At 39.0% G+C, this 27877-nt stretch overlaps 1 protein-coding gene across 1 annotated transcript; it reads left to right on the top strand.

The window, feature by feature from the left end:
- The first annotated feature begins 103 nt into the window (after positions 1 to 103).
- On the top strand, positions 104 to 27528 carry LOC122653209 (cytochrome P450 97B2, chloroplastic). The gene is made up of 15 exons (XM_043847157.1): positions 104 to 114; positions 4667 to 4837; positions 5007 to 5187; positions 5424 to 5531; positions 6493 to 6577; positions 11652 to 11881; positions 13321 to 13494; positions 17328 to 17375; positions 17517 to 17576; positions 18043 to 18129; positions 18320 to 18408; positions 21349 to 21440; positions 24788 to 24849; positions 26968 to 27117; positions 27211 to 27528. The coding sequence occupies exons 2-15, from the start codon at positions 4683 to 4685 to the stop codon at positions 27427 to 27429; spliced, it is 1740 nt and encodes a 579-aa protein (XP_043703092.1). The 5' UTR covers positions 104 to 114; positions 4667 to 4682; the 3' UTR covers positions 27430 to 27528.
- Positions 27529 to 27877: the final 349 nt, after the last annotated feature.

Here is a 27877-nt window from a genome sequence, read left to right as displayed (position 1 = left end):
TATCCAACAGTCAGATTTGCCAAATCACTTTTCCACGTGGTAGAATAGGGTGCGGCCGTCTAAAATTTTTCTTGGAGGTTTCCCTGCATGAAGCCTTTTTTTTTTTTTAATCAAATCTTATCCTTTTTGTTGTTTTTACCCTGAGATTCAACAAATTGAACCCCTGTTCTTATTGTAGTTTAGTAGCTCTTCTGCTCTTATATTCATTCAAAGTGATACTTTAAATTACGGTGCCTGAAATTTTTTTTTTAAAGCAATTTCCTTCTCTCCATATTCTTCTTTGGAAGATATGTTTCCTTTCTTTACTAATGCAAGCCCCGTTTGGTTGTGGGAAGTTTGTGGGCAGGAATGATCAATAAAGTAAAGTCTGACAACTTTTCCGGGGTTTTCAAAAGTTGGGATGGTTGGATGCCTAGGGTTGGAGAGGCTCATTGTCCAACAAAATCCTTGTCTCCCTTTTGTTCCCCTCACCCCACCCTCTTCAAAATCCCATCAAATTGATAAGAAATTGAGGAAAAAGGTGAGAGGAAGTCGCAACTTTCCTTCCCCATCCTCTTCAAAATCCAACCAAACATGCCAAGAAACAGAAAGGTGCAACTTTTCTTCCTTCAACTATTCCTCCCTCAATACTCCACAACATATGGGGTCCAATCCCTAAATTTTTCCACCCCAACCTCCCCGTCAACCAAACGGGGCCCATGGAAACAATTACCACTTCAGTGCATCTACTAGTGGCCGTTTATACCGAAGTTGTAATAAAACGAACATGCTTCTGGGACAGATGTGTAATTATATTTTTTATATGTCCAGGTGGAATATAATATTATATTCATGTTTTAATGGATTCATATTCAACAATATGTTTATTTTCATGTCTTCCAGTGTCATCGATGCAGAATGCATAGTTACAGCCATTCAGACACCCACACCCCATGGAGGGTTCAGATCTATCCCCGTCCGTCCTCATGTGGGTAGCATATCTGAACTTGCCACCGAGGGGGGAGTCCCCAGTCCTTGTACTGATGCTCCTATCTGTTCTTTAGAAAATAGAAGTTAAAGTTTCAGGTACTCTATATAATTAGGGATGTAAATGAATAGTTGAAGTCTGTTTTCATATCCATGTTCGTATCCATTTAGTACTATCCGAATCCGTCTGAAAGCTAAACGGATATGGATATGGGTAGGCTATAGCCATTCGAAAAGCTATATTTACATGTAAACGGATAAAATATCCGATTCGAATCCGTATCCGTATCCGTTCAGCACTATCCGAATCCGCCCGAAAGCTAATCGGATGCGGATGCAGATATAGCACTATCCGAACCGAATCCGATCCGTTTACATCCCTATATATAATCCCATCACCACCTAAGGGTGTCAATTGGGACGGTTTCCGGTATTTGGGACGGGACGGTACCGGAACCGGTACTGAAAGTGCCAATCCCAGTGCCGTCCCATTTAGTTAACAGGACCAAACCTAGATCCCAATCCCTATTACTAGCGAGACGAGCCGGTACCGGTTCTTAAACGGTTCTAGGCACTGTAGAAAAAAGGAGAAAAAGTTTAATTGTTTCTAACAAGACGGGTTTATTAGTGTTGTGGAATTTTTTCACTATCATGAAATCTAAGTTGCCTACTGCTTTTTATAAAGCAACTTAAATTATGAAATCATAGTTTTACTTCTTCAAACTCCTTAAGATCATATATAATAAGCTTCTCATTTTTTTAAATCTAGAGAAGTCCTACAAAATGGAAGAATCCTGTTGTGTTTCCTCTTTGATTTTTCCAAACAAAACTCTATTTATCACACATGTCACATGGTAGTATGGTACGAAGTACGAAGTGCAAAAAAGAAGAACGTAGATGTAGTTGGTCGAGGGAGGAAGGAGTAGCACTGTAGTAGGTTCTGTGAGGAGAGACTTCAAGCTACAGTTGTTGACCTGTTGTTCCTCTTCGTATTCAAAAGGCAATTAGTGAAACCCTAATGAGTTGTAATTCTTATACCCTTTTTTTGTTTTTTTTTTTAAAAAAAGATCTTATATACTCTTTCTTTTTAAACGGTACTAGTAGTTTCGGTACCATCAAGTACCTAATTGGTATTTCGGTACTGGTACCGTTGAGAATCCCGTCCCAAAACCGTCCCGTCCCATTTATCATTCGGTACCAAAATAAAATATCAGTACCATCCCATTTACTAATGGGATTGTCCGGTACCGGGTTTTAGTGGGACGGTATTAGGACGGTTCCCGGTTCCGGTCCCAAATTGACACCCTTATCACCACCAATAGCCGAACTTAGAAACAAATGATCCGTAGCAATTAAGAGAAGGTTACAATGGTTCGAATTTGGGGTTACGATACAATAAAAAAACAATTTCAACAAAAAAAAAAGGGAAATTATCAACGCCACCCCTTGACGTTTGCCTATATTTTAAGGCACACCCATAAACTACCATAATATCAACGCCACCCCCTGCTTTACCAAATTAATTCTACACTGTCCCCCTATCGTTAGCTAAAAGCTGTTAAATGGTGATGTCAGCTATTTAATATTTTAAAAAAGACAAATCTACCCTTCTTAGTTGGCAAAGTACCTAACTACCCTTTCAATTAAAACACCCACAAACCCTTTTCTTCCCCACACTCACCCACAACCTTAAAGAATCCACCGCAACATCTTCCTCACCCTGGATCACACATCCTTCAGTTCTCCGACCAAACTCGAGTTGTAGAGGCGAGTTCTCTGTCCAAGCCTCAGTCTCACTTGATCACAAGCTCGAGTTGTAGCGGCGAGCCCCCTTTTTCTTCTCGCCTGATTCCGATTGAGCCCCCTTCCTCTTCTCTCACTCCTCTATCAACAAACATTACAGAGCAAGCCATATTTTTTAAAACAAGTCATTAGAGGTGGTGAGATGGAGAGAGAAATAATGAAGCTTCCTTGGTTGCCTTGTCTTCTTCTACTTCACTTTTGAGTTTTTGTTGAAGCCCTAGCTCTACTCCTCTGTTAGTTCAGATCCCGGTAATTTCTCGCTTGAGCTTCATTTCTGATTCATTTAATATTCGTTGTCGATGAGAGATGCGTCTTTGCAGTACTGATTAGATGGGAGAATTAGGAGCTTTATGTGGTTGAAATGTTCACCATATGCTATTTTACCCCTTCCACCTCCTCCTCATCCTCTGTCGGGCCTTAGCAAAGTTGCATAAAGAACACCAGGCATGTCGGTAGTAGCAAGCACGATTACGCCGTCCATCTCCGTCAACAGCTGGTTAATGGCCTACTCCCTCTCATCGGTCCCACGTCCGAACCCAGCCCCACGTTGCTTCCATGATTCAAGCACTCCAGGATAAACTACCTGAAGATTAAGAAGCTGAAGCTCGAATTTCTTCTACCAAATCCTCAAGTGCAACAAGAGTGGTGATGCAGTCAGTCCAATTCGCATTAAGAATTTGGTGTATTGTAACATTTGTCTCAATAGCAAATACCTGCATAACATGCTAACTAAGTGTGTACACTTCTGGGTGGATGCCCATAGCATCCATATATAAACGGAAGCAGTATGCTATGAATTCCATGATTTGTAAGAAATTCCAGATTTAGATTCCAATTGAGATGCTGACCTTTTATAGCCCAGGGAGTAAAGACACTGGATAATACCTCTAACAAATTCAGGTATCTTAATTAAACCTTTTGAATTGAGCAGCTGAGGTAATACTCATTTTCTATGAGAGATGCGTCTCTGCCTAAGCAGAAACCTTCTAAGAAAGTTGTCTGGTCTGGAACCAAAATCGTGGAAGTGGTTTTCTGGTTTTGCTTTTGGTTGTTGGTGGTTACTGTTTTTGCTCCTATTGTTCTGTTTAGGGATGGGAGCGAGAGGCAGGGACGGGTGGTGGTGGGGCAGAACAGTGGGGAGTGGGAGTGGAGATTGCATAGCAGGGCCGCGATGGCTGAAAATGAGTGGGGGCGGAAGTTGAGGTGGAGGTGGAGGTGGAGGTTGAGGATGAGATGGGAGGGTAAAATAAGAAATTTGTTTAGCAATAGTTTTTTTTTATGTTTTTACAATAAAAGGTATATTGGTCAAAGAAATTTTATATGTTAACACCGTTAAAAAATGGGTAATGGTTGATATTATGGTAGTTAATGGGTGTGCCTTAAAATATAGGCAAACATCAGGGGGTGCCACTGATAATTTCCCAAAAAAAATACAATAAAAAAACAAAAAATGTTGTGATATATTCAAATGTCATTAGTGTTGTGACTTTTAAAAAGGCAATGTTGTGATATATTCAAATGCCATTAGTGTTGTGACTTTTAAAAAAGATTGCCTTTCTAGGTTTAGTGGAAAAGAAAAAACTTTCGCCTAATTTCCATTCTCCTTTAGGCACCACCCCACTTCCAGTTACGAAACAAGGTGGATTTCGGTTGTGCCTAATGCCTAGTGGCATGTGCACTGGATAAACTCCGATAAAGTATTATATTATTTGACACGAGTTAATAATCTGACATCGGTTGGCTTTCACGTTTTTTTTTTTTTGGGGTAAAATCGGTTGGCTTTTCACAGTTTCACTGATACAGAGTCACAGACGGTATAAAGAAAAGCTTTGTCACCACTTCAACTCAAGTAGAGCATTTTTGTGTTCTTAAAATTTCGATAAATTTGGATCCAAAATTTCGATCAATCCGCCATGGCAACTGCTCTGTTACAGTTCCCTGTGGTCGTCAATGGCAGTTATCAAAGGGATGAAGTTTCTCTGGTGGATATCTCCACAACCGCAAATTTACGCTCAGCTACTACAATTACTAATCATTTGAAATTTCGGAAGAAGAGACTTCAGATCAGGTTTTCTTTTTTCTTTTTTAACTCTCTTCAATCCCTTACTCTTATCTAATCCCTAATTCTCTGAATCTATGAAGGACTATATTCTTTCAATTATTTCCGTAAGGAACGGCTGAAATTGGTAGCTCGGATTTGAAATAGTAACGGGTCAAAAGAATTTGTCTTCTTGTAGATGCCAATCAGCTAGTACTGAAGAAAAGAAAACGAGAAGAAATTTACTTGACAATGCGAGTAACCTTCTTACTAATCTGTTAAGTGGAGGGAGTCTAGGAACGATGCCGGTGGCTGAAGGCGCCGTATCTGATCTGTTTAGCCGACCACTCTTCTTCTCGCTTTACGATTGGTTCCTGGAGGTGTTTACCATCACCAATTCTCTGTATTGCTACTTGCGCCTCTTGGTTACATTGAATATTGGTCGGATATTGGAAACTGTATTGTGGATTATTATGGGACAATGCAACTAAAGGAGGAAACACCTTATAATATGTCATATGTAGCAACATATGGGGTTGTTTGCTCTGGCTTAACTGTGATTGTTCTTTAAATAAAGCCATACAGTTTCCTTACTTGTTTATTTATTTATTGGCAGCATGGTGCAGTTTACAAACTTGCTTTTGGACCCAAGTCATTTGTTGTTGTATCAGACCCCATTGTTGCAAGACATATTTTACGTGAAAATGCATTTTCATATGACAAGGTATGAATTAACACTCTTCTGTTTCTATTGTTATTAGTATGGGCATGCTTCTGCATTTTCATATGACAAGGTATGAATTTACACTCTTCTTGTTGCAAGCATAGTAAGCCTATCTTTCAGGGAACCCTACTCTTGTAGTTTCCGTTTTAGTAAATAAACTTCACTTCATTCTCTTCCATTTCTGACGTAGGACTTAAGTTCTCCTAATCATATGCTTTGCAAAAGCAACAACGGGAAGGTGTTGGGGTTAACAATTGTGAGAGACAAAAACAAGTTTCTCCCAAAAGGAGATATTTTGTAACTTCTTTATTGATTTAAATTCATTTTGAACCAACAGACAATGGGTAGAAATGGTTCATATCATGAAGAAAAAAATGGTATGGGCTGTCGAGGTTAAACTCAACAGTGGGTCGGGAACCTGTTTATACACAGTTAAACATGTGACTGTTCAAAATGGATGCCGATGTTTCACTTTGGCATATAGGGAGAGGGATGGGTATGCTAGCACTCTATGTGTCTATCTCTCTCTTCCCCACTTTGAAATGACTCCCTTACCCCTCAAAGGGATAAAAAGAGAGTAATAGACACATAGGGTGCTAGCATACGGTATACCGCTAGCATACCCAGCCTTTTCCCTATCATATATTAAGAATCAGAGTCCGTTAAGGCCTTTGTTGAATAGGCTTTCATCTCTATCTCATCTGCGTGATATTGAACTGTCCTGTCAATGCTGCCTTGTGCCAATGATAAAGCATAAAACTCTATACACATCTAGGTTAATGAATTGACCTGGTCAATTATGATGAAGTCAGTTTATTAGTGGTAATTAAGGTTCTAGAATATTAACCATTATCAAATACTAGCACTTTAGTTTTGTCTTCATTATTGTAACCATTACATTTTGTTGCACATCATTTAATATGCTTCTTTTCCCCGTTTGAGTGGTCGTATTTTTAATTAGGGAGTCCTTGCTGATATCCTTGAACCAATAATGGGGAAAGGGCTTATACCTGCTGATCTTGACACTTGGAAGCTGAGGAGAAGAGGTATGCAAGTTATATATCCTTAATGAGTTTATGTTTGCAGTCCAGCTTTTAGACATCAGTCTACAACCAAGCTTTAAGCTCTTGACTTAATCATTGAGCTGAGCAATTGTTATAGAGGTTGTGTAGCAATAGATCCAGTAACATGGTCTGTGCTGGCTTTTGACCAGACTGGCCATGCCTGAGTTTTTGCTGGGCTGGAAAAAGGTGCTCTAACATGGTCTGTGCTGGCCATGCCTAAGTTTTTTATGGTGCTGGAAAAAGGTTTTAGAGCACATATTTGCTTTTGGAGCTTAACTTTGGGCATCCTAGCTTCTGTCCTGATTGGCCCATCCTCAGTTTTTTTGCCAAGTAAACAAGGTATAGGTTGCTGCCTTTTAATGGACCAGAAGTGGTAGTTTTGGTGGGTTTGACCTGACACTTACTGAGCCCAGGAGTCTGATCTTGCTTGACCAGAGTTTATGCATATGACTGTTGAATTATCCAATCCAAAAGCTTAATCTATTAGGTGGAGAGGCCCAACTGGTATATGAAGTCATCCAAGATCCCATAGTTAGCCGAGGTGGGATTATTCCCAATGCTTCACATAACATATTGCTCCTCTTTTGGGTGGTTAAACATATGGCATGTGTGGTGGTCCTTTTGGGTGGCCGTGCACAGATATTTGATATATGTAATGGGCTTGGTTGCTCTAATACCATGTTGAATTACCTAACTCAAAAACTTAAGGTATTAGGTAGGCCCAAGTGCTCAGCTGAGTTAGGCGATGTGGGATTAATCCCAACATATTGCCCCTCTTTTGGGTGGCTAAACATGTGGCATGTGTGGTCCTTTTGGATGGCCGTGCACAGATATATGATAAATGTAATGGGCTTGGTTGCTCTTATACCATGTTGAATTATCTAACTCAAAAACTTAAGGTATTAGGTAGGCTCAACTGAGTTGGTCGATGTGGGATTAATCCCAACAATAAATACTACATGTGCACCCACCACTGGCTGTTTAAAGGATTGAATACACAAATGCATACTGTGTGTCACATACATGGATGATTCATGATTTCATCTACATTTTCGCATGATATCTTGTATATCTTAACGCATGCATATGTAATATGCCTAACAGCCTAAGCTTTTATCAAGCTGAGAATGTAAAAACAAGAAAAACCTAATCATCTGATTTTCTCATTTCTGACTTTTTTTGCCTCTCTTTCTCATGCAACTTTCAGATCCCCCCCCCTCTCCTGTCTGGCTTCTTCCTCTTCTTCTTTTCTGAACTTGCCTCTCTACTAGATGAATTCTCAATCATTAATGCTAATCTACTCATCAGAACAGCTGCCACTCTGGTGGTAACTTCTCCTTGTAATGTAGTCCTAGGTAGGAGTAGTCCCACTAGGAGCCAGGGTAATGGGGCCACATACAAGGCCTGACCGATTGGGTTAGGGTTTACTAATTTAGGTCAAAACTAGGGTTAGGGTTGGACAATGACAATGGGGTTTATGGGGTTTTAATGTGCAGGGTGCTTTTATGGTCTATAAATAATAGGTTTTGGGAAGGTTTTCAAATTCTGCAAGTTGGACAGAATTGAGTTGCAGTTTTTGGGCTTTAATGGAGTGGAGGAATGGAGAGGATAGAGTGGGAGTTATGAGCTGGGTTTTGGATTGAGTTTGGGGAGAGGTGTGGGGGATATAGGCTAGAAGTTTGGTTTGAAACTGATGGATAGATCTAAAGTTATGAAGGAGTCCTAGTTGAGGTAGGAGTTGCAGGTTTAATGGAAATTAGGGTTTGATGGATGGAGGGGGGGGTGTGGATTAGGTTAGAGGATGAAGAGGGGAAGGATATATGCAGGAAACTAAAGTTACTTATTGGTTTGATCTCCTTCAGAGGCAGCAGCAACAGCAGCTTGAAGAAGCTCGATTGAAGAAGAAGAAGAACCTCCCGGTACTGGACAGACGCAAGGAGTCGTGAGAGTCCACCCACCCTATCCACCTTGAGATCCACAAGGATATACACTCACAAAGAGCAGCAGCAATGGCAGCAAGCATAAAGCTAATTTTTTATTAATCAAAATTCGTATTCAATGCTGGCCTCCCTTACAAACTTATATAGAAGACTCAAAAATAAACTTAGACACTAAAAATGAAAGACCTAACCCTGTCCCTAACCTATTAGGTAACTTAAATTGACTAGGAAACTAGAATACTAAAGGAAATAGACTCAAAACATGGCTGGACTTATAGAGTCTTAATCTAGCCCAACTTACATCACATGACCACTTAAGTTGTCACATGACCACTTAACAAAGTCACATGATCACTTAAATTGAACCAATTGGATGCAACCAATTTGAATTGGTTCAATTAAAAAAACATAAAAGTAAACTAAGTATTGGGCTAATCCCGTATGCAACCTATATACCCCTAGTTTAGGTTCATTAAAATGGCCTATTACATAGAAAACCCTTGGGAACAAAGGCCCAACATGTATATAACCCAACCCTAGGCCTATTTCTAAAGAAAAAAGCTAATTTCTATGATGTACTTGCATCAACTCTCCCCAACTTGAAAAAATTCGTCCTCGAATTTTGCAGTGATGAGGGGGAAACAACTTGTGAGTAGCAGCTTTGTCCACTCCCAAACAGAACTCTGGTGAGGCAAGAATATTAGGAATAAAGTCTTCAAGGCATGGAGCTTTCTCTTCAGAGAACCATAGTGGCATAACAAACTCTATATGATTGACCTCTTCAAGAACAGTATCTTGGATGTTGATGATTTCTTGTGGAGTGTTCTCAACCACCACTTCATCTTCCATGTCCTCAGCCTTGTCTACGTTGCTCTATTCAGTGTAGACCTCTTCAGTAGTTTCTTCTTCCATTATGTTTTGGACCTCCACATCAATTTGATGGCCTAGCTTCTCAATTATGATCTCAACTACTGGTGCAGCTTGGTCTACTTGAATTTCTTTTGCTATCGGTTCTTGAATCTCTTCAACACAAACTGCCTTAGTAGAATCTTCTGTTGGTACATCCACCATTGGTGAAACTTCAAACACAATAGATGCCACTTGCGTTTGAGTTGACATGTTCGGCAGTCCCTGTGGCCGTACAGTCGATGTGGTCACCTTTGGTTGTAACCCTTTTAGAGTAAACAAATGGTATAGACGGTGTCGATCTGGTAGGACACACGAGTTGTTTTCAGGTTCAATCCAACCTTGTCGCTCGTCCAACCAATCACAACCTACTGCAATAAAGCTCTTTGGAAATGGTACCGGCTGACACCAAGCATCGTCAGAGTATGAGGAACGCTTAAATTCAACAAAGACTTTACCTATAGGCATGATGCAAGTCTCTCCTGATTAGGACAACATATCCACCACAGATTGTGAAATAATGTTGTTACGTCGCCTCTCATCAACAATTAATATGGTTATGCTCTCATTGGGTAGACGACCTCGGGTCTTGAAAACGAAGGGAGGTGGATCTTTCGAGGCTTGGTTGGAGCTTCCCTCCACCATAGCTCTGATACCACTTAATGTAGTCCTAGGTAGGAGTAGTCCCACTAGGAGCCAGGGTAATGGGGTCACATACAAGGGCTGGCCGATTGGATTAGGATTTACTAATTTAGGTCAAAACTAGGGTTAGGGTTGGACAATGACAATGGGGTTTATGGGGTTTTAATGTGCAAGGTGCTTTTATGGTATACAAATAATAGGTTTTGGGAAGGTTTTCAAATTCTGCAAGTTGGACAGAATTGAGTTGCACTTTTTGGGCTTTAATGGAGTGGAGGAATGGAGGGGATAGAGTGGGAGTTATAAGCTGGGTTTTGGATCGAGTGTGGAGAGAGGTGTGAGGGATATAGGCTAGAAGTTTGGTTTGAAACTGATGGACAGATCTAAAGTTATGAAGGAGTCCTAGTTGGGGTAGGAGTTGCAGGTTTAATGGAAATTAGGGTTTGATGGATGGAGGGGGGTGTGGATTAGGTTAAAGGATGAAGAGGGGAAGGATATATGCTGGAAACTAAAATTACTTACTGGTTTGATCTCCTTCAGAGGCAGCAGCAGCAGCAGCTTGAAGAAGCTCGATTGAAGAAGAAGAAGAACCTCCTGGTACTGGACAGACGCAAGGAGTCGTGAGAGTCCACCCACCCTAGCCACCTTGAGATCCACAAGGATATACACTCACAAAGAGCAGCAGCAATGGCAGCAAGCATAAAGCTAATTTTTTATTAATCAAAATTCGTATTCAATGCTGGCCTCCATTACAAACTTATATAGAAGACTCAAAAATAGACTTAGACACTAAAAATGAAAGGCCTAACCCTGTCCCTACCTATTAGGTAACTTAAATTGACTAGGAAACTAGAATACTAAAGGAAATAGACTCAAAACATGGCTGGATTTATAGAGTCTTAATCCAGCCCAACTTACATCACATGACCACTTAAGTTGTCACATGACCACTTAACAAAGTCACATGATCACTTAAATTGAACCAATTGGATGCAACCAATTTGAATTGGTTCAATTAAAAAAACATAAAAATAAACTAAGTATTGGGCTAATCCCGTATGCAACCTATATACCCCTAGTTTAGGTTCATTAAAATGGCCTATTACATAGAAAACCCTTGGGAACAAAGGCCCAACATGTATATAACCCAACCCTAGGCCTATTTCTAAAGAAATAAGCCAATTTCTATGATGAACCTGCATCACCTTGTCTCCATTCTTCATCATCTACGACTTGTCCACAGTTTTTGGATCTAAGGGTTGGTAGGGATGCAATAATTAATCCTCGAGAGCAATGCTTCAATGAAAACCAGAATGCATTAATGTCATTACTTTAACCATTTTAATTTTATCATGCTTTCAAGAACTAATGCATCATTGTTTTTTTCCCCTTAGCTCTTTTTAATACTCCCCAAGTCTTCTTGTTTAACAATTTTGTGGATAAATTTTGTATGTTACCCTTTTCTGCTAGCCTTAGATTTCTGGGTGTATATTTTAGACAGCTGTTACTTCTCTGACTTGGAGGATATTGAAGCTAACAATTATTTCAGCTGTAATCGCCATGAATTGCAGTTATTGCTCCTGGGTTCCATGCTTTGTTCTTGGAGGCTATGGTCAAAATATTCACCGATTGTTCAGAGAGGACCATATCAAAATTCGAGAAACTTCTAGAAAGAGCTGAGGCTGAGGTTGTTGAGTTAGATCTTGAAGCAGAGTTTTCAAGTTTGGCACTTGATATTATTGGGCTTGGTGTGTTTAACTATGACTTTGGGTCAGTGACTAAAGAATCTCCAGTTATTAAGGTTTGGTTCAATGGATATACATCCTGAAATTTCCCTTGTTCTTTTGATGTATCGTTCAGCTCAATAAAATGTTACTGTTTCTTAGGTTAGCATCTGCTTATTTACCTTGAAAAATTGGGTATCTGTAGCTTGGAACTTCCTTTTGTCTGTGAAATGGCACTATATAAGATGTGTTAGTCCTACCAAAAAAATATATATATATAAGATGTGTTAGAATACCAGATTCTTATAACCAGATTAGAAGAAACAGAGGAAGAAGAAGAGAAAGAGGGGAAGAAGAGAACCACGCAAGCTCCAAGGTGGGAGAGAGCTTGCGGCTAGAGCAGAATGTTCTACCGCAGGTCTGTCCCTCTCTATTAATAATAAACCAAAATTAAAATAGGACAATTCTGCCCCTTACAACTAATTGACTTTACATAAACTTTAAGGACTAATAGAAAGGAGAATAGAAAGACTAAACTGCCCCTAGATCCTGACGGTAATACTTCAACAAGATGCTTTCCAGTCTTCACTACATCAAGGACAATAGGATGTTAATGATCTAATAAGAGCAGGTTTACCCGGTGAATTCCAAATGCTTCAGCAATCATGCCCATAATGTGTTTCCAAGTACTGTTTATCCTTATAAAGAAATGTAGATGATATCTTTAGAAGGGTAATCTTAAACTGTAGGAACTTTCTGATATGGTTTCTTGATAAATTTGCAGTTATGGGATGCTTTCTTCTTTTCACTTCCCTAATATCCTCTTCACAAATTGTTTATGATCCATCAACATTCCTTATAATGTTTATCATATACTGATAATCTTCCAATGTAACCTGTGTTTGAAGAATCCCGAGGGATGTATTCAAAGTAAAATCCTAGGCGTATGAACACTTTCTCATTCTATCTAGCGTGGCTTCCTTTCTTGACCTGGTTGGGGGAGTTTGAAAAAGGATGGGACTTTTGTTGATGTATATATTTATGTTGCCTTTATTTAACAGTTCAAGCTTTTAGGCTAAGCAGCAGTGCACATGGTATCAGAGCGGGGAGGTCGAGTGTTTGACTCCTGGGAAGTGCGACGGGGTATCCCGACACTTCTTTCCCCTTGTTGCCATGTGTTTGTGAGTGTGTGTGTCATGTTCAAGCTTTTAGTTTTTGCAAATGAGTTTTTGTTAGAGTTTCTTGCATTCTAGTTTGTCTATCTATTACTGGAAATAAGTTGGATCCTTATGTAGTAATTAATTTCTCTATATTACTTTTATTCTTTTCTTCCATAACTAAAGTGAACAGTCCAGGCCTTTATATGTTGTTCTCTTTGTGACTGTAATTTTGTGTTTATGAACTTATGTGAAAAAACCTTATTATTCTACACTTGCTTCCTGTGGGTCTTTTGCATTGAAACTAAAAGACATGCTATTGCAGATTTTGATTTAGCTCTTCCATAAATATATTACAGGCTGTATATGGTACTCTTTTTGAAGCTGAACACAGATCTACTTTCTACATACCATATTGGAAACTTCCTCTAGCAAGATGGGTGGTTCCCAGGCAGAGAAAGTTCCATAACGACCTTATGGTTATCAACGACTGCCTTGATGGACTCATCAAGAATGCAAAAGAGACCAGGCAGGTGAGAATAAATTTAAGCTGATTAGTGAATGAAACTTGAGTTTTAACCATGAATTTTCTTTAATCATAACGACCTTATGATTAGGGCTGCAACAGGGTCGGGTTGGGCCGGGCTTTTTAAAACCCTAGCCCAACCCTGAGTCCCCTTAGCTGGGCCCAAGCCCGCCCTAACCCTGACTCAGGGCCTAAATACCTTGACCCTAACTCTGACCCTGACGGGCCAAGCCCAGCCCAAGCCCGCCCTGATTGGCCCTGGCCCTACAATAATTAAATTAAAATAACAAGCCTATGAAAGATGTGAGAGAGGAGGCTTGAACCCAATACCTTTTGGTAACAATTGGTTTTTATACAACACAAACTACCAAGTGAGCTAAGCACTTGATATATGAATAATAGCTTCTATTTTTTGATAAATAAAGAAATTTCTTCAGGGCCAAAATCAAGGTCGGGCTGACCCGAGGTCTCAACCCTGACCTGGCCCGACCCTGGCTCAGGGCCAGGAATTTCTGGCCCTAACCCGCCCTCAGGGCCAGAAATCTTAGCCCAGGCCCTATTCGGGCTCAGGGCGGGCCAGGGCGGGTTCGGGCTGACAGGGCCAAACTTGCAGCCCTACTTATGATTATCAGACTGCCTTGGCGAGTTGGTGCCGCCTTATGGCCTTGTAACAACATTCTTTATATTATATCAGTTTTTTTACACTTCACAAGTTTATGTTGATTATATTTATTGCTTTGTTTATTGATGAATATGCTTATATTATATATTTATATCCTATGCTTGTTTATTTTATGTTGGTTTCTCATATTAGGTTATTACTAGCATAATTATATCATATTGCACTGATATGGTTTCTATGCTGCATATAAGCATAATTATATAAGGGCATGAGATCGCTGTCTGGTTGTGTAGTGCCTGCACCAGCGTGGGGCCCAATAAGAGCACATGCAGGAGCATTTGACTGAATGGGATTTTTTAGTTCACTGGGGGCTGAGCAATAATTTCACATGATCCTGTGTCTAGGCGCAGGAACCACATGATCAGTTAGCGTTCTTTTTCCCATTAAATAAAATTTTACAAGATTTGTGATTTCAGTTTCGACCTTGGTTTCTACCCTGGCCGGGATAAAAAACCCCGAATATTTCGGGTTTCAACCGAAATTCGACCAAAACTCTGCATGTTTCAGTTGGCCATATTTTGGCTTAAAACTTTAGGGAATCTCTAATTAAGCATCTCTAATCATGGTATAATCTTTAGACTGCAAAAAAAACCCAAATTGGTAGTTTTGTTTCATACCTTAGAGTGGTAGTGCACATTGTACCCTGCTGTATACTTTCTCAAATATAACCTATTTTACACATAATTTAGTATTAAAACGCACAAAATTTAATGAAAACATCTAAATAATGCATTAGGAACAAGAAAAATCATATAATATTACACAATGTCAAAGTATTACATGTATAAGTCAAGTGTTACAAGTAGTCAAGTACAAGTATACAATCAAGGTTAAAACACCCCTACAAAATCGTTCTCCAACTCTAAGTTAGTACCACATAGAGTTCCGGGAAGGATTGAAACCTTTGGTGAAAAAGGGTATACTTCTAAGTTTGAATCTTGCACAAATCTTGTTCAAATGAGGCAAATTGTTGTTGTATATGCGTTGGAGTAGCCCCAAGACTTTGCTCCACCAAGAAATGTAGGTGATCTGGCCAAAAAAAACGAATCTGAGATTTTTTGGAGTTATTCCCCTAACAGGTGAAACCATTCGAAACTCATGAAATGGGTAGAAATTTCGACCCATTTTGATTGAACAGTGCTTTTATATATACTGTTTTGTATCATTTCGGTTGACATGATACCGAAATCAAGTTTTCGCAGATTTCGGACAAAATTGTGAAATTATGGTCAGAATTCTGCATACCTAGTGAGTCGACCTGCGTTTTGTTTTGAGTTTTTCAAAACCAAAAATTTTCGCGAAATCTTGGTAGTTTTGACAGAAATTTCCAACCATGTTAAATCATGATTGCTATATTACATATGCTGTATGCCTAGGTGGGCACCTTGTTGCCTAAGCTCCTAGGTACCTCTCCAACACCTTGGGTTGCCTAATCACGTTGACAACTATGATAGTGGGCGAATTTAAAACGTGTATAAGGAATCATACCCCTTTATTTTTGGGTTCATTGTTAAAGGTTTTCCCTTTTGCTGCTTCTGCATCTAGATATACTCAACAAAAGGTTATTCTCTGATAAAAAGCAACCCTATTTAAGTTGACATACTATTAAGTATTCACACAAACTATATCAGTACTAATTTAAACAGTGACGTAGCCACAGAATTTAAGTTTTCTTGTTCTTGATTGTTCCCATCTTGACTTATGTGTTGTTTTTAAGCTTTGTGGAATTAATATAAGAAGAACATCAAAATTGCATTTTAGTTTGTTGATAGTGTTAGTATACTTTCTGTCAAGGCTCCAAATTTTGTTTATGACCAGAATTTTGACCCTGGTTAAAAACTGAAATATACTTTCGAAATCTGTTAAATGGGCTCGAAATTTGATCCATTTTGTAGGTAAATTTGCAATAGGAATGAAGAGCCATAAAATTGAAAAGCAAAACATTGCCCAGTTTTGACCATTTCAAGCGAAATTCCACTGTTTCGGTCATTTCACCAAAATTTCTACTGAAACCTTGTAAACCTGGCAAATCGTTGGTGGGTTTCATTTTGACCAGGGTTGAAATCATGATAAACCGTCGAAATTTTGGTATTTGACCAAAATTTCAAACTATGCTTGCCTTGGGTCGCCTAGACGCCGTGACAACTATGATTGAAGTTAGTGAGCTTTGTTGGTCCTTCATCATTACCTTTTTTTTTGGGTGGGAGACAGAAAATGATGCATGATTATTGATTACTCGTATACTCTTCTTGCATGGCTACATGCATTGTTTAATCTTTTTGTACTCTTCACTTTGTTGCATACTTGGAGAACCTCTTCCTATTTGTCTGTGACTTTTATTTTAGATTACAATATACTTAATTTTTGTGGTCATGGAAAAAGTTACAAAAACAAATCTAGTTAGAGACATACAAGGCATTCTTAATGGTATGGCGGAAAGGAGAGTTAAAATGGGACGTTGTCCAATGGTTTTATCTATTTTCAATGTTTGAGGGGGTTGAATGTAGTAAGCTGCTTCTGGAATGGGACAACATATGTTAAAGGAATGGGTTGGGTGATTGTTTGTAACGTTTCCCTGCTGATATCTTATCGCCCGCCTTTTTTTTTGGATGAATAAAAAAAAAAAGTCATTACCAAAGGAAAGAAAAAAGGGGGGGGGGGGGGAGAGGGAACATACAAGCACGAGCCTGCTGATATCTTATCAGCCTTCTTCTTATTCTTTCATTTTTCAAAAAAGAAAGTACCATCTTAAAAAAAAAGAAAAAGGAAGTATTTGTGATCTGGATGATTTCATACTTAGATGAAGAATGCAGTTAAATCAGCAGTAATGGCAAAGCAATCTCTAATGCACTATCACATGTGATTTTGTGCAACATTATTTGTAACACTTGATGGTGATTGGAGATAGGAACCTGGTAAAACCCTTGATATCTGAACAAACAAATTCTGATGGAAAATCTATTATGATTGCATCATATTATCAAAATATGTGCTGTTTATGATTATGTAAATTACTCTCTAAGCATAAAAGCCTGGGCATCCTATAAAGCTGGAATGTTTTTAAATGCATATTTGCTGTCTCTGGTATTGTAAACATGATTATGTTACTAACAACTATCTAGTTTGTTCTTTAATGCTGATTTTCCATTTTATTGTAGGAGACAGATGTTGAGAAACTACAACAAAGAGACTACATGAATCTTAAGGTGGTTATGGTTCCTCTAAAGAGGAAGCCCCCAAATCCCACAGGCTATGTTTAAACTTGGTTGATTTTGTTTTGGAGCCCAGTAGTCTTTCAGAAGCACTCATGCGATACTTGTCATTCTTTTTGTGGACATGCCTTGCAGGATGCAAGTCTGTTGCGTTTCCTAGTCGATATGCGGGGAGCTGATGTTGATGATCGTCAGGTAAATATATGTCCTGTAATGTTCCAGTTTGTTGTGACATTTTGAACAAGGGGTATTAGGTTTAGAATGTTCCAGTGTCAGACCTTCATTTAGGCCCATGATTACCACATCTGAGATCCAGAGGGATTCGGGACCCCCTTATGATGCTTTTGAATAAGAGATTGCCTCTCCTGAAAGTTGACTTGATGAATGCCTTTACCCTTACGTCCCCTTCTCTCTCTAAGTTAATTCCCAGGTGGGGCCTGTCAAATGATTTGCATAGCCTTGTTTCCAATGACTAGTTGGTTAGTGGAACTGGAGAAGCTGGAAGATTGGTCTTCATATGTCCTGATCTAAGTCTTCCTCTTTAAACATTTCTGAAGTATCTTAGAGACTTAGACTATTATTGCGAGTTTGGTTCAAATTTCCTTGGTCAAGGGTAGTTCTCTATTATAATCTGTTACTTTGATGTCTGATGTCTCTCCAGCTAAGGGATGACCTGATGACCATGCTTATTGCTGGCCACGAGACAACTGCTGCTGTTCTTACCTGGGCTGTTTTCCTGCTTGCCCAAGTAAGTTTTTGCATGACTAGACTGTGATAGTGGTCCTACTAATTTCAGAATAACTCAAGAACTATTTATGCATTGAATCTTATATATTTACTAAAATTTGCATTTCATGGGGACTTATGTCTTACGCAGATATTTAAATGTTTTTACATTTTTGGAAACTCTAAATGCCTCTTGAATTGCATTATCACAGAACCCTTCCAAAATGGAAAAAGCTCAAGCAGAAATTGATTCTGTACTTGGTCAGGGGAGAGCAACATTCGAATGTCTTAAGAAGTTGGAGTAAGTCAACAAAGCCTTTAGTCCTGCTTACTAGTTATATGAACTGTACTATGCAACAATATTTTGAGTCATCCCATGTGCACATAAATGAATGCTTGCATGCATGCATATGTAGTATATACACACACACACACACGGGCACTCACATACTCACAGAATTAATGTTCTTAATTTTCTTCTATGGTGCTTGGATACTTCAAATTTTGAGCCGTACCAGTGTCCGACACTTCATACAGGCCAATGAGAATGCAAGAAATGGAATCTTTACCCCGCCCAAGTTGTTGTGTGTCCAGGTGGCTTAGGTTTTCTATGATAACCCACACATCATAATGTTATTATTAACTCAAGAATGGGAATCCTGAAATGTATTTTAAACACCAGCACAGTTCAATGAACAGAAAAAATGATCCACACTCTTGGCTTCCTGCTTGTAAAGGAAACGTATGTTGGCCATTTGATATCTCTTGATGTCAAATGATTCACTGCAAATTTTTAACTAGAGACAAGCCTCCCATAATTTAAACGGGAGCCCGACCGTAATGGCATACGGACAGCTCAACCCAGCCGGGGTATGCGGGTCCCACAGGGAGAAAATTGTATTTCAGCCGATTCGACCCCCTCCGTGACCAAACAAAATAATAGTTTCTTATAGAGTTACTAACAGGTTCCTTACCTACTGCCCGACTTCTTAGATTGACAGGTTTTGCATATGCTCCACCCAGCATGCAAAACTTATATGTGAGGTCCCGTTTGGTTTGTCAGGCCCAATGATAGCTATGTCAGTTGATTCTTCGGGGTCCGCCATTGGTGAACTGGGGGATTGGTCTGAATCCTCAACCATTAAGGTCCAGAACATCGATGCATATCCAAATGCTGAACCTGGACCTGGAAGTACACAAGCTCAGTTAAACTCGGTTTAGAGGTGGTTTTACAGCTTTAGAGGTCCTATGTCGAAGGATTCAGTCAAGCACTGACCAACAACTCATCTCTCGAAATCCTTCCTTTTTTTGGCGGGGATCTCAGATACTGACAAGTTTATTCTACAGGAGAAGACTGGATTCTCTTTGGGTCGTTTTCCTGTCAAATACGTGGGTTTACCTCTTATCCTTGCTAGGTTGATTGCTCACCACTGCACTCCTATTTTAGATCTCATGCGCAAAAGACTACAACTATGGAAGGGCAAGCTTCTCTCTTATGTTGGTCATCTCGAATTGATTAGATATGTCCTTCAATCCTCTTACATGTATTGGTCTTGATACCTTTGGGCTACCTCAACCCACCATCAAGGATCTGGAATCCCTTATGCGTGTCTTTCTCTGGAAAGGATCTGAAACTTCTAGATTCCTCCGCCCTAACAGCTGGGCTTCTGTCCGTCTCCCCAAAGATGAGGGGATTTTTGGTCCAAGAAGAATTAAAGAGGTTAATTCTGCTAGCATCCTCAAATTGATCTGGAAGCTTCAAGCTTGTGGCTAAAAAGAAAAGTATTTGGGTTGTCTGGATGTATGCTGGCCTGCTTTGTAATGACTCCATTTGGACTGTCACTACTTGCTCTGATGCTTCTTGGGTCTAGAGGAAGGTCCTTAATCTCCGGCCTCTCGCCCTAGGGGTTGTCGTCTCTAAGATTGAGGGGTGGTGCCCATATTAGTATCTGGTGCAACCACTAGCACCCCATGGGTGTGCTCCTTCCTTTAGTTGGTGCCAGAGCCCTCTATAGTTCGGGGTTCCACAAGCAGTCTTTGGTTGCAGACATTATTTGCCATGATGGTTGGGCCCCCTCCTTAGTTAGCCGATATATTTGGTTGCAGACATTATTTGCCATGATGGTTGGGCCCCTCTCCCCTCTCCTCAGTTAGCCAATATTTGGAGTACCTTACCTTCCATCACAAGAAGACCACCCGGTTTAGGCGATTTAGTTACTTGGTCTCCATCTTCTATGGGCTTGTTCAGCTCTAAGTCGTTCTGGGATCTCATCAGAACCCGTGCCCTTATCTTTCCCTAGTGCAAGTTGGTTTGGTTCAAGGCTTACATCCCCCCGCCACAGCATCTTTGTCTGGCAGACTCTCTCTAATTGCCTTTCAACATAGTCCTTCCTCATTCACCGGCAGATTCCAGTCTCCCCAGACTGTTGTCTCTCTTCGAATGCCTCTGAAGACGTCGATCATCTTTTCTTCTCTTGTCCTTTTCTCCTCCTCAATTTGACACGGTCTTTAACTAAGTGTTGGCTAAGGCAAAGAAGAATTCTCCCCTTCCGGAGAGAATATATTTGGGTGGATATAATTTTTTGCCAGCAAATCCATCTATGATGTGGTGGGCAAGCTTGCCTTTGGAGTGTCTGTCTCTCATATTTGGATGGAGTGAAACCTCAGGAAATGGTCTTCTAACAAGAACCTTCCTTCAGATTTGGGACTCCATAGTCTTTGAAGTCAAAAACTAAGTGTCAAGGATCTCTTCTAGATGTGTTAACTCCCCTAGGAACAGGCATATTGTTGTCTCCTGGGGTCTCCCCCCTTCCTTCTAGCCCCTCAGGGGGTGAGCTTTGTATTTGTTATTTTTTCCTTGTATTGTCTTGGATCTTCTCCCCTCCTATTTTGGGGAGGTTCCTTGTTTTCTTTTCCTTTGGTAATGAATTTTTATTCACCCAAAAAAAATAAAATGGAAATGCATATTTTTGTATTTAATGTACTTATCCCATTGTCAGTAAACCGTTATAGTCTCCCACTTTACAGGAGTAATCTTTCAATATTTTGCTCAGATTTATGATGCTATGTTTCTTTTCAAGTTTCTGTTTATCTGTTACTATAGTTTCAAGTCTCTAGGTTTTTTTTTTTTCAAATGGTGTATTATTAAAATAAGATTCATTGGTTCTTATGCTTTGAGCTATTCTGATTACAAAATATAGGATGAAGAAGTGTTAAAAATTTAAACTTTACATGCGCACAGATACATACGGCTTATTGTTGTGGAGGCTCTTCGTCTATTTCCTCAGCCCCCACTGCTTATTAGGCGTTCCCTCAAATCAGATGTATTGCCAGGTACAAGTTGTCATTGACATCGTATCTAACTTTAAGTAAATATAATGATAATTGTGGTATTTCTTCTCATTGACCTCAATTTGAAGATACCAAAATTCGAATACCTTTAGTATATAGATGTTGGTAGAAAGGGCATGCCCATGGAATTGTTCTTCCAAATAAATCCTGTTCTAGTTATATAATGATATGGTTTGATTCAAACTCAAGCCACTGGATTGCCTTACTAATCAAATATAATTTACTCATCAGAGAGAACTTTTATTATAGTACTTGAGATTTCATTCCAATAGTGAGTTATTTTTTGTGACACTAAATTTTGAGGAGCCATGAAGATGATGCAGAACTACATGGATTGAAACAACAACTATAACCTGTCTATCTAATCCTTAGATGGTTCACTCCAACTAAATATCAGACGGTGGAAACACCATATTGAAGCCATATGGTTGATCTGTTCAAGAGAACATTAATAAAGTCTGCACCCATATAATTACTGCATTCTTCAGGGCCATTTGTATGACACTGCTTTTGGGCTTTCTTTTTATATCAGGATTTCAGATTTTAACATTTGCAAGTTCTTTTACCTTTCTTGGAGTTCTCCATATTTAAATTAGTTCCTTCGTCAATCACGAATGAAGGGGAAGAGGAAGAAACAGCACACAGATTATAGAATACAATATTGTTTGTCAATTATGTGAAACAACCTAAAGGGGGGTGAATAGGTTGTGTCTAATGGATTGGGTCCTTATTATAAAAAAACTCACAAAAAAAATTGATGAAACAAATGATTTATAGTGTTTCGACTCTTAAGAGTCTACATTCACTCCTCTCAACACTTCAGAGAATTCCACTAGATGTTTCCTTTCAGTACAGTAGGTGGGAAACAATACATTTACAAAATCTTGTTACAGGATAAGAGAATCCTTTACAAAATCTCTTTTAAGGGTAAGAGGATCCGTGCACAAAATCTTTTAAGAACAAGAGTATCCGTGTAAACACCTAAGTCCACTCTAGGCTAATGCACACTTAGTTTGATCAAGAGTTCTACCAACTCTTAGATCAAAACTACGATTAAACATAAATAAACAATTCAGGAAAGATAGTAACTATATAGAGAATACTTCCTAAGTTCCTATGCAAAATGGTATGATTATGAAAGTGAATGCATGCACATGACGAAGGCTGATTCAAAGCTTCTTCATGAGAAGATTGAACATTGTGATGTAAGCCTTCAATGGTTGAGTTGACTCAAACTAAATCTTATAATGATGATGCTCAACTCAAAAGTCGATAAGAAAAGGACAAAAGATTCTGAATAATTTCTCTCAAATGAATAGTATTAATAGCCTCAAAAGCTGTGCTTTCTTTTTTCCTTTAGTAGCCTATTTAGAGCCAAAAACTGTGCAAAGAGAATCTCCAATGGTCAAATAGTAGTCGTTTTTTGGGTCAACCGGTTGGATGAACCAGCTGGACCAGTTAAAAGACCCATTGGACAATCGGCTTGATACCGGTCGGACATTCTCCGTCCGTTTTGCCAGCCGGTCAGACCGGTTTGCAACTCTGTTCCAGCCGGTTGTAGCCAGTGGCTACTGCTTCTAACTGGTCAGGCCTGTTGGTGCAAATTAGCCCTGTTTTGCTCTGTTTTGGTCGGATCTTTTGGGGCTTTTACACCAAGTCTTTTGACATTATTTTGGTCTTATCAAAGGTCCAAATATGCAATGCAAGTGTGTGCAAGTGTCTTCAAATAAACTATGTGCACACGAGCGTCTTTGTAGCTTTGTCTCAACTTTCAGGCTTGTCTTGTCTTCAATCTTTAAGTGTATCTTGACTTCAATCTTCGAGCGTGTCTTGACTTCAATCTTGTCTTGAGACTTGTCATGACTTCAATCTTCGAGTTTGTCTTTCAGCTTTACCAATAGACATTGTCTTCATGAGCCTTGTTCTCAATTCTTCTTTTAGTCTTGTAACTCCAATGGAGTGGTGTTTCAACCTTTATCTTACATCAATGAGTAACTACAAGACTTTAAATACATAGTAAACTTACTCAAGTGTTTGTTATCATCAAAACCTAGCTGTGTACAACTTGGGAAAATGGGATTCTTGAGTGGGTAGTTCCCCAACAAATTAGTTGTCAAGCTAGGAAAAGGATATATTGACAAGGGAGGTAATGTTATAATATTTCCGTCTCTACTAAGTGCCAAGGATTCTTTAGAATCAGAAGCATTTTTTTTTGGATTAATTTAAAATTCATTACCAAAGGAAAGAGAAGGGGGGAGGGGTGAGCAAACAAAATACAAGGCTCTGCCTTTACATAGGGGGAGGCAAGGGCCTGCAAGAGGGGAGGGAAAGAACTCCAAGGAAGCATAATAATTTTGTTGAAGCTTCGTTTAGAGGATGCTATGTTTGAGACCGAACATCTTCTAAGTTTAGCATAGGTTGGCTGAGTTGCTCATTATCATGGAGAAGAATTTTCTTGTCGCCACATCTTCTAAGTTTAGCATAGGTGGCTAGTGTTCCTTTCATTCCTTCAAAGTTTGCTTCTTGGGTAATTCAGGCTCGGTTGGCAAGTTGGAACCTTCAAATACAGAAATGTGCTCCATGTATTCTCAGAGCCCATATGCATGGCAGACTCTGCTGTGAAATGTGAGAGACCATCTATTCAATATTAAATTATCCACCTCTTCTGGTTTCCTTCACTGGGAGATTGAAGGGACTCAGCTACAGTCATTGGATGGATTCTTCAACTAATTGTTATCTAAGAAGACTTTATGACCTTGTGAGGAAAGCTAAGGCTTTGTTGCTGCTGTCTTCTTGTTCTCTTGCGGACCTAGTTTCCCCCCCCCCCTTTCCCTTTCCAACTAGCAGATTTTAAGGGACTGATAGTAAGGATCCAGTTGTTGATAGTCATATTCATAAAGATCTAGTGGTGGAGGGTAGACATCTGCTGGAAAATTCTTTCCTATCAAATAAAAAAAAAAAGGACCTACCCAGTACACAACGCTCCCGCCAAATATGAAGAAAAAAATAAAAATATAGAGTAGACTAACTTCTTATTTGAACCATGTCAGATACAAATAAATGATGTTATTACCATTACCTATAATAAACAACCTCTGAAATCGCTAACTGTGCATCTGTCATGACCCAAACCTGTAAGGGCTAAGATCAGTGATCTCATTCCTTAAGCCAATATCTCACAGTAACTGTTTTTAAATGCTTTATACAAATGTTGCTGTTCCAGTTACCATCTCTCTCTCTCTCTCTCTCTCACACACACACACACACACACATCTAGGACATGATGGATAACGCTGGTCTAAGCATGGAATTTTAAATCAATGATGCAGGAGGATACAAGGGTGACAAAAATGGATATGCCATTCCTGCTGGGACTGATATTTTTATTTCTGTAAGTAGAATTTTTCTTAGTTTCACATATTTCGTGGATACTTCAGATCTAGGGATACAGTAATTTAGGTTTTTTTTTAATAAATATGTTGATAGCCAATATTTTATTGAGAAAGAAAGGAATAGCTAGGGTACATACTACAAACAGACAGACGCCAACTGCAAACCCCTACCCCAACCCATGAACGAAAATAAAATATACAGGCAAGCACTATCTGATCACGGCTATGATAGAAAAGTGATCCCAAAACATAGTTTGTTGACCAAGGGGCACCCTGGAAAGAAACAAGTAACAAAGATCATATTTCTCGGATCCTACTGATGCTGTCATGAAATGATTATCGCCCTCCAGCACCCTGAGACATAACTAACGAATGACCCAAGCTGAATCTTCCTCCACCTGGACATGCTGAACAACTCCTCTCCTGAGAACATGATATTAGACAAATAACAAACTTTACAGTGGAGAATCACAATGCTTAAATATCATAAGTATTCTGATTAATTTTGCTAAGATGTTTGATGCTGGAGCAAAAGGCCCAATTGAAAGCGACATGGACCAATAAAAAACCCATAAGCAATGGGGGATGGGCACGTGATTCCCACTTTTCTCAAACCATGTGGTCAACATAATCTTAATTATCTGTATTTGATATTTCACCATGCCCTCGGGGAATAATATCAATATGTGAGATAGCTGTTCAGCCTAGGAACAATAATAATTAGAACTTTGTACCTTTAAATCTTCTTAGTATGAAATTTTATTTGATTTGTTATCTGTTTGGATTTGTATAGCATTTTCATTTTGTTATACTTCTAGTTAAATTAGGGAAACTAGGGAGTTTTATTTTATTACTTTCATAGTTGCTGTGTCAACTTTGAATTCTTTCTTATTAAGAAAAAAGTATTTAGAACCAGCCTGAGATTTCCTGCTCTATTCCATTTCTAAAAATCTTTGAAACCCAACACCTATTTCAAATCTAGGTCTGGTTGATTTCAACTACTCATTCATGTCTGCTGAAGTATAATCACCATCCTTATTTTTATAAAATAAACCAAAAAAAGAAAAAAGAAAAGAGCTCTAAAGTATCTTTGATCCATTTCATTCTCCCTGCATGAAACAGAACTCTACTTTCGAAGATTAATAATATGGTTTAATCAGTTTGAAGAATAGTCTACTATGATTGCTGTTTGGTGATAACGGAATATACAAGATGAGGATATTTCTGCAGCTTCAATAGAGATAAATTATCTTAACTAGCATGCTTAACCCTGAACCCTAAACCCTATATATAAAGACACCCTTGGAGGGCCTAGGAGAGGTACAATCTCAAAAAAGTTTCCGAAGGCCCAAACTAATCAGTCGCCATTTATTAAAAACTGAAGAAGGATAATTTCATTGTCAAAAGTCCCAAACACTCCTGGAAAGTGGAAGACCATAAAACTGAAATTTCCCTATGTGCGTTTATTGTCCTTGTGTTTCTATGATCACTGTTCTTCAACCAGTCCCAAGCCTAAATGACTTTCTGCAAAAATGATAATGTGTAGTATTCGTATTGGTCTGAAATTTAGCCCATGATTATATGGTGATGTGGATAAGATGTCTGTGAATTTAGTGCCTATGTCAGATGATAGCTAGGTGAGCTGGAAACTGTTTCAAATTTAGGCATATATTCTTATTTACTTTTCTTTTTGTAAGTCAAAATGCCTTACAATGAGGGGAATGAATGTCATGAAAAGCAGATGCACACACACAGAATTTCGTTGGGATTATGAGGTTTAGACCTCATTGATTAAGAATTGCAATAATATTGCCCACCAAAAAATATAATAGTATCCGCAAATCTTTACCCATGGATGGGTAAATTGATGGTTTAGAAATAATATGGATTTTATGCATCTACTTATGGCCTGTTTAATTTAGTGTACAGTTGTAACTGCCCATGGAGAAGTAATTGATTACTTTGCAGACAGCACCTCTGGCTCATGGGATGTTCTTTCAGCTTCTGATTCCTTCTCCTTTTCTTTTCCTTCCTGTCCATCTTTGCTCCCCACCCCCCTCCGTCCCTTTTTTCCTTGATAAGGTTGAAGGCCCTTAGAAGCTCCTTTTCTGGTTCAGGTGTATAACCTTCACAGATCTCCCTTTTTTTGGGACCGACCTCATGACTTTGAACCGGAGAGATTCTTAATGCCTAGGCAAAGTGAAGGAATTGAAGGATGGGCAGGTTTTGATCCAGACCGGAGCCCAGGAGCAATGTATCCTAACGAGGTCACCTACCCTTTGTTACTCTTCTAGTATATCGTCCTTGTGTACAAATAAATGTTTGCTACTCACAATTTCTTTTACTTCGTAAATTGTCAGATCATATCAGATTTCGCCTTCTTACCTTTTGGTGGGGGACCGCGTAAATGTGTTGGAGACCAATTTGCACTCTTGGAGTCAACTGTGGCTTTGGCACTATTGTTACAGAAATTTGATGTAGAGCTGAAAGGATCTCCCGAATCGGTAGAACTCGTTACTGGTGCAACAATTCATACTAAGAGTGGTCTATGGTGCAAATTGAGGAAGAGACACCATTGACTGAATGTAGGAGTGTTGCAATCATATCATTGATACTAATTGTAAACCCTCATTTACTGATTACAGATCAGCCATTATAATTTCATCAGGGTATCACTCACATCCTGAAGAATTTGATTGTAAGAGGTCCTCAACATGTAGTTATGTACCCCTTTTAGCTAGTGTTCAATTCTTGATGTCTCTTAACCAAATTTATCTGAAGAGTAAGCCAGAAATGTGCTTGTTTTACTCTTAGCTTTTCCATACAAAAAATACAACTGTTAAGCGATTAAGAGACAGATGTTGAGGTAGCTTCTTTTATTTACATGGGGATTTGTAAATATTTTTAATTTCATAAGTTGTGAATGTAAACATAATTTATACCTATCAATTTTGTAAATCTTTTTACTATCCGGTAGATCTTGGTAATTCTTCCTTTTAATTTTTTTGTTGCATCTAGACCTTAATC

The sequence above is a fragment of the Telopea speciosissima genome, chromosome 2, assembly GCF_018873765.1.
Source record: "Telopea speciosissima isolate NSW1024214 ecotype Mountain lineage chromosome 2, Tspe_v1, whole genome shotgun sequence".
In the NCBI taxonomy this organism is placed as follows: domain Eukaryota; kingdom Viridiplantae; phylum Streptophyta; class Magnoliopsida; order Proteales; family Proteaceae; genus Telopea; species Telopea speciosissima.
This window is presented reverse-complemented; position numbering and strand designations above follow the sequence as displayed.

Bases quoted from the DNA above. Each gene is read 5' to 3' on its own strand.
- LOC122653209 (XM_043847157.1), top strand. From the start codon at position 4,683: ATGGCAACTGCTCTGTTACAGTTCCCTGTGGTCGTCAATGGCAGTTAT. The intron at 4,838-5,006 runs GTTTTCTTTTTT...GTCTTCTTGTAG, and splicing joins AAGAAGAGACTTCAGATCAG to ATGCCAATCAGCTAGTACTG. The intron at 13,495-17,327 runs GTGAGAATAAAT...ATTTTATTGTAG, and splicing joins ATGCAAAAGAGACCAGGCAG to GAGACAGATGTTGAGAAACT.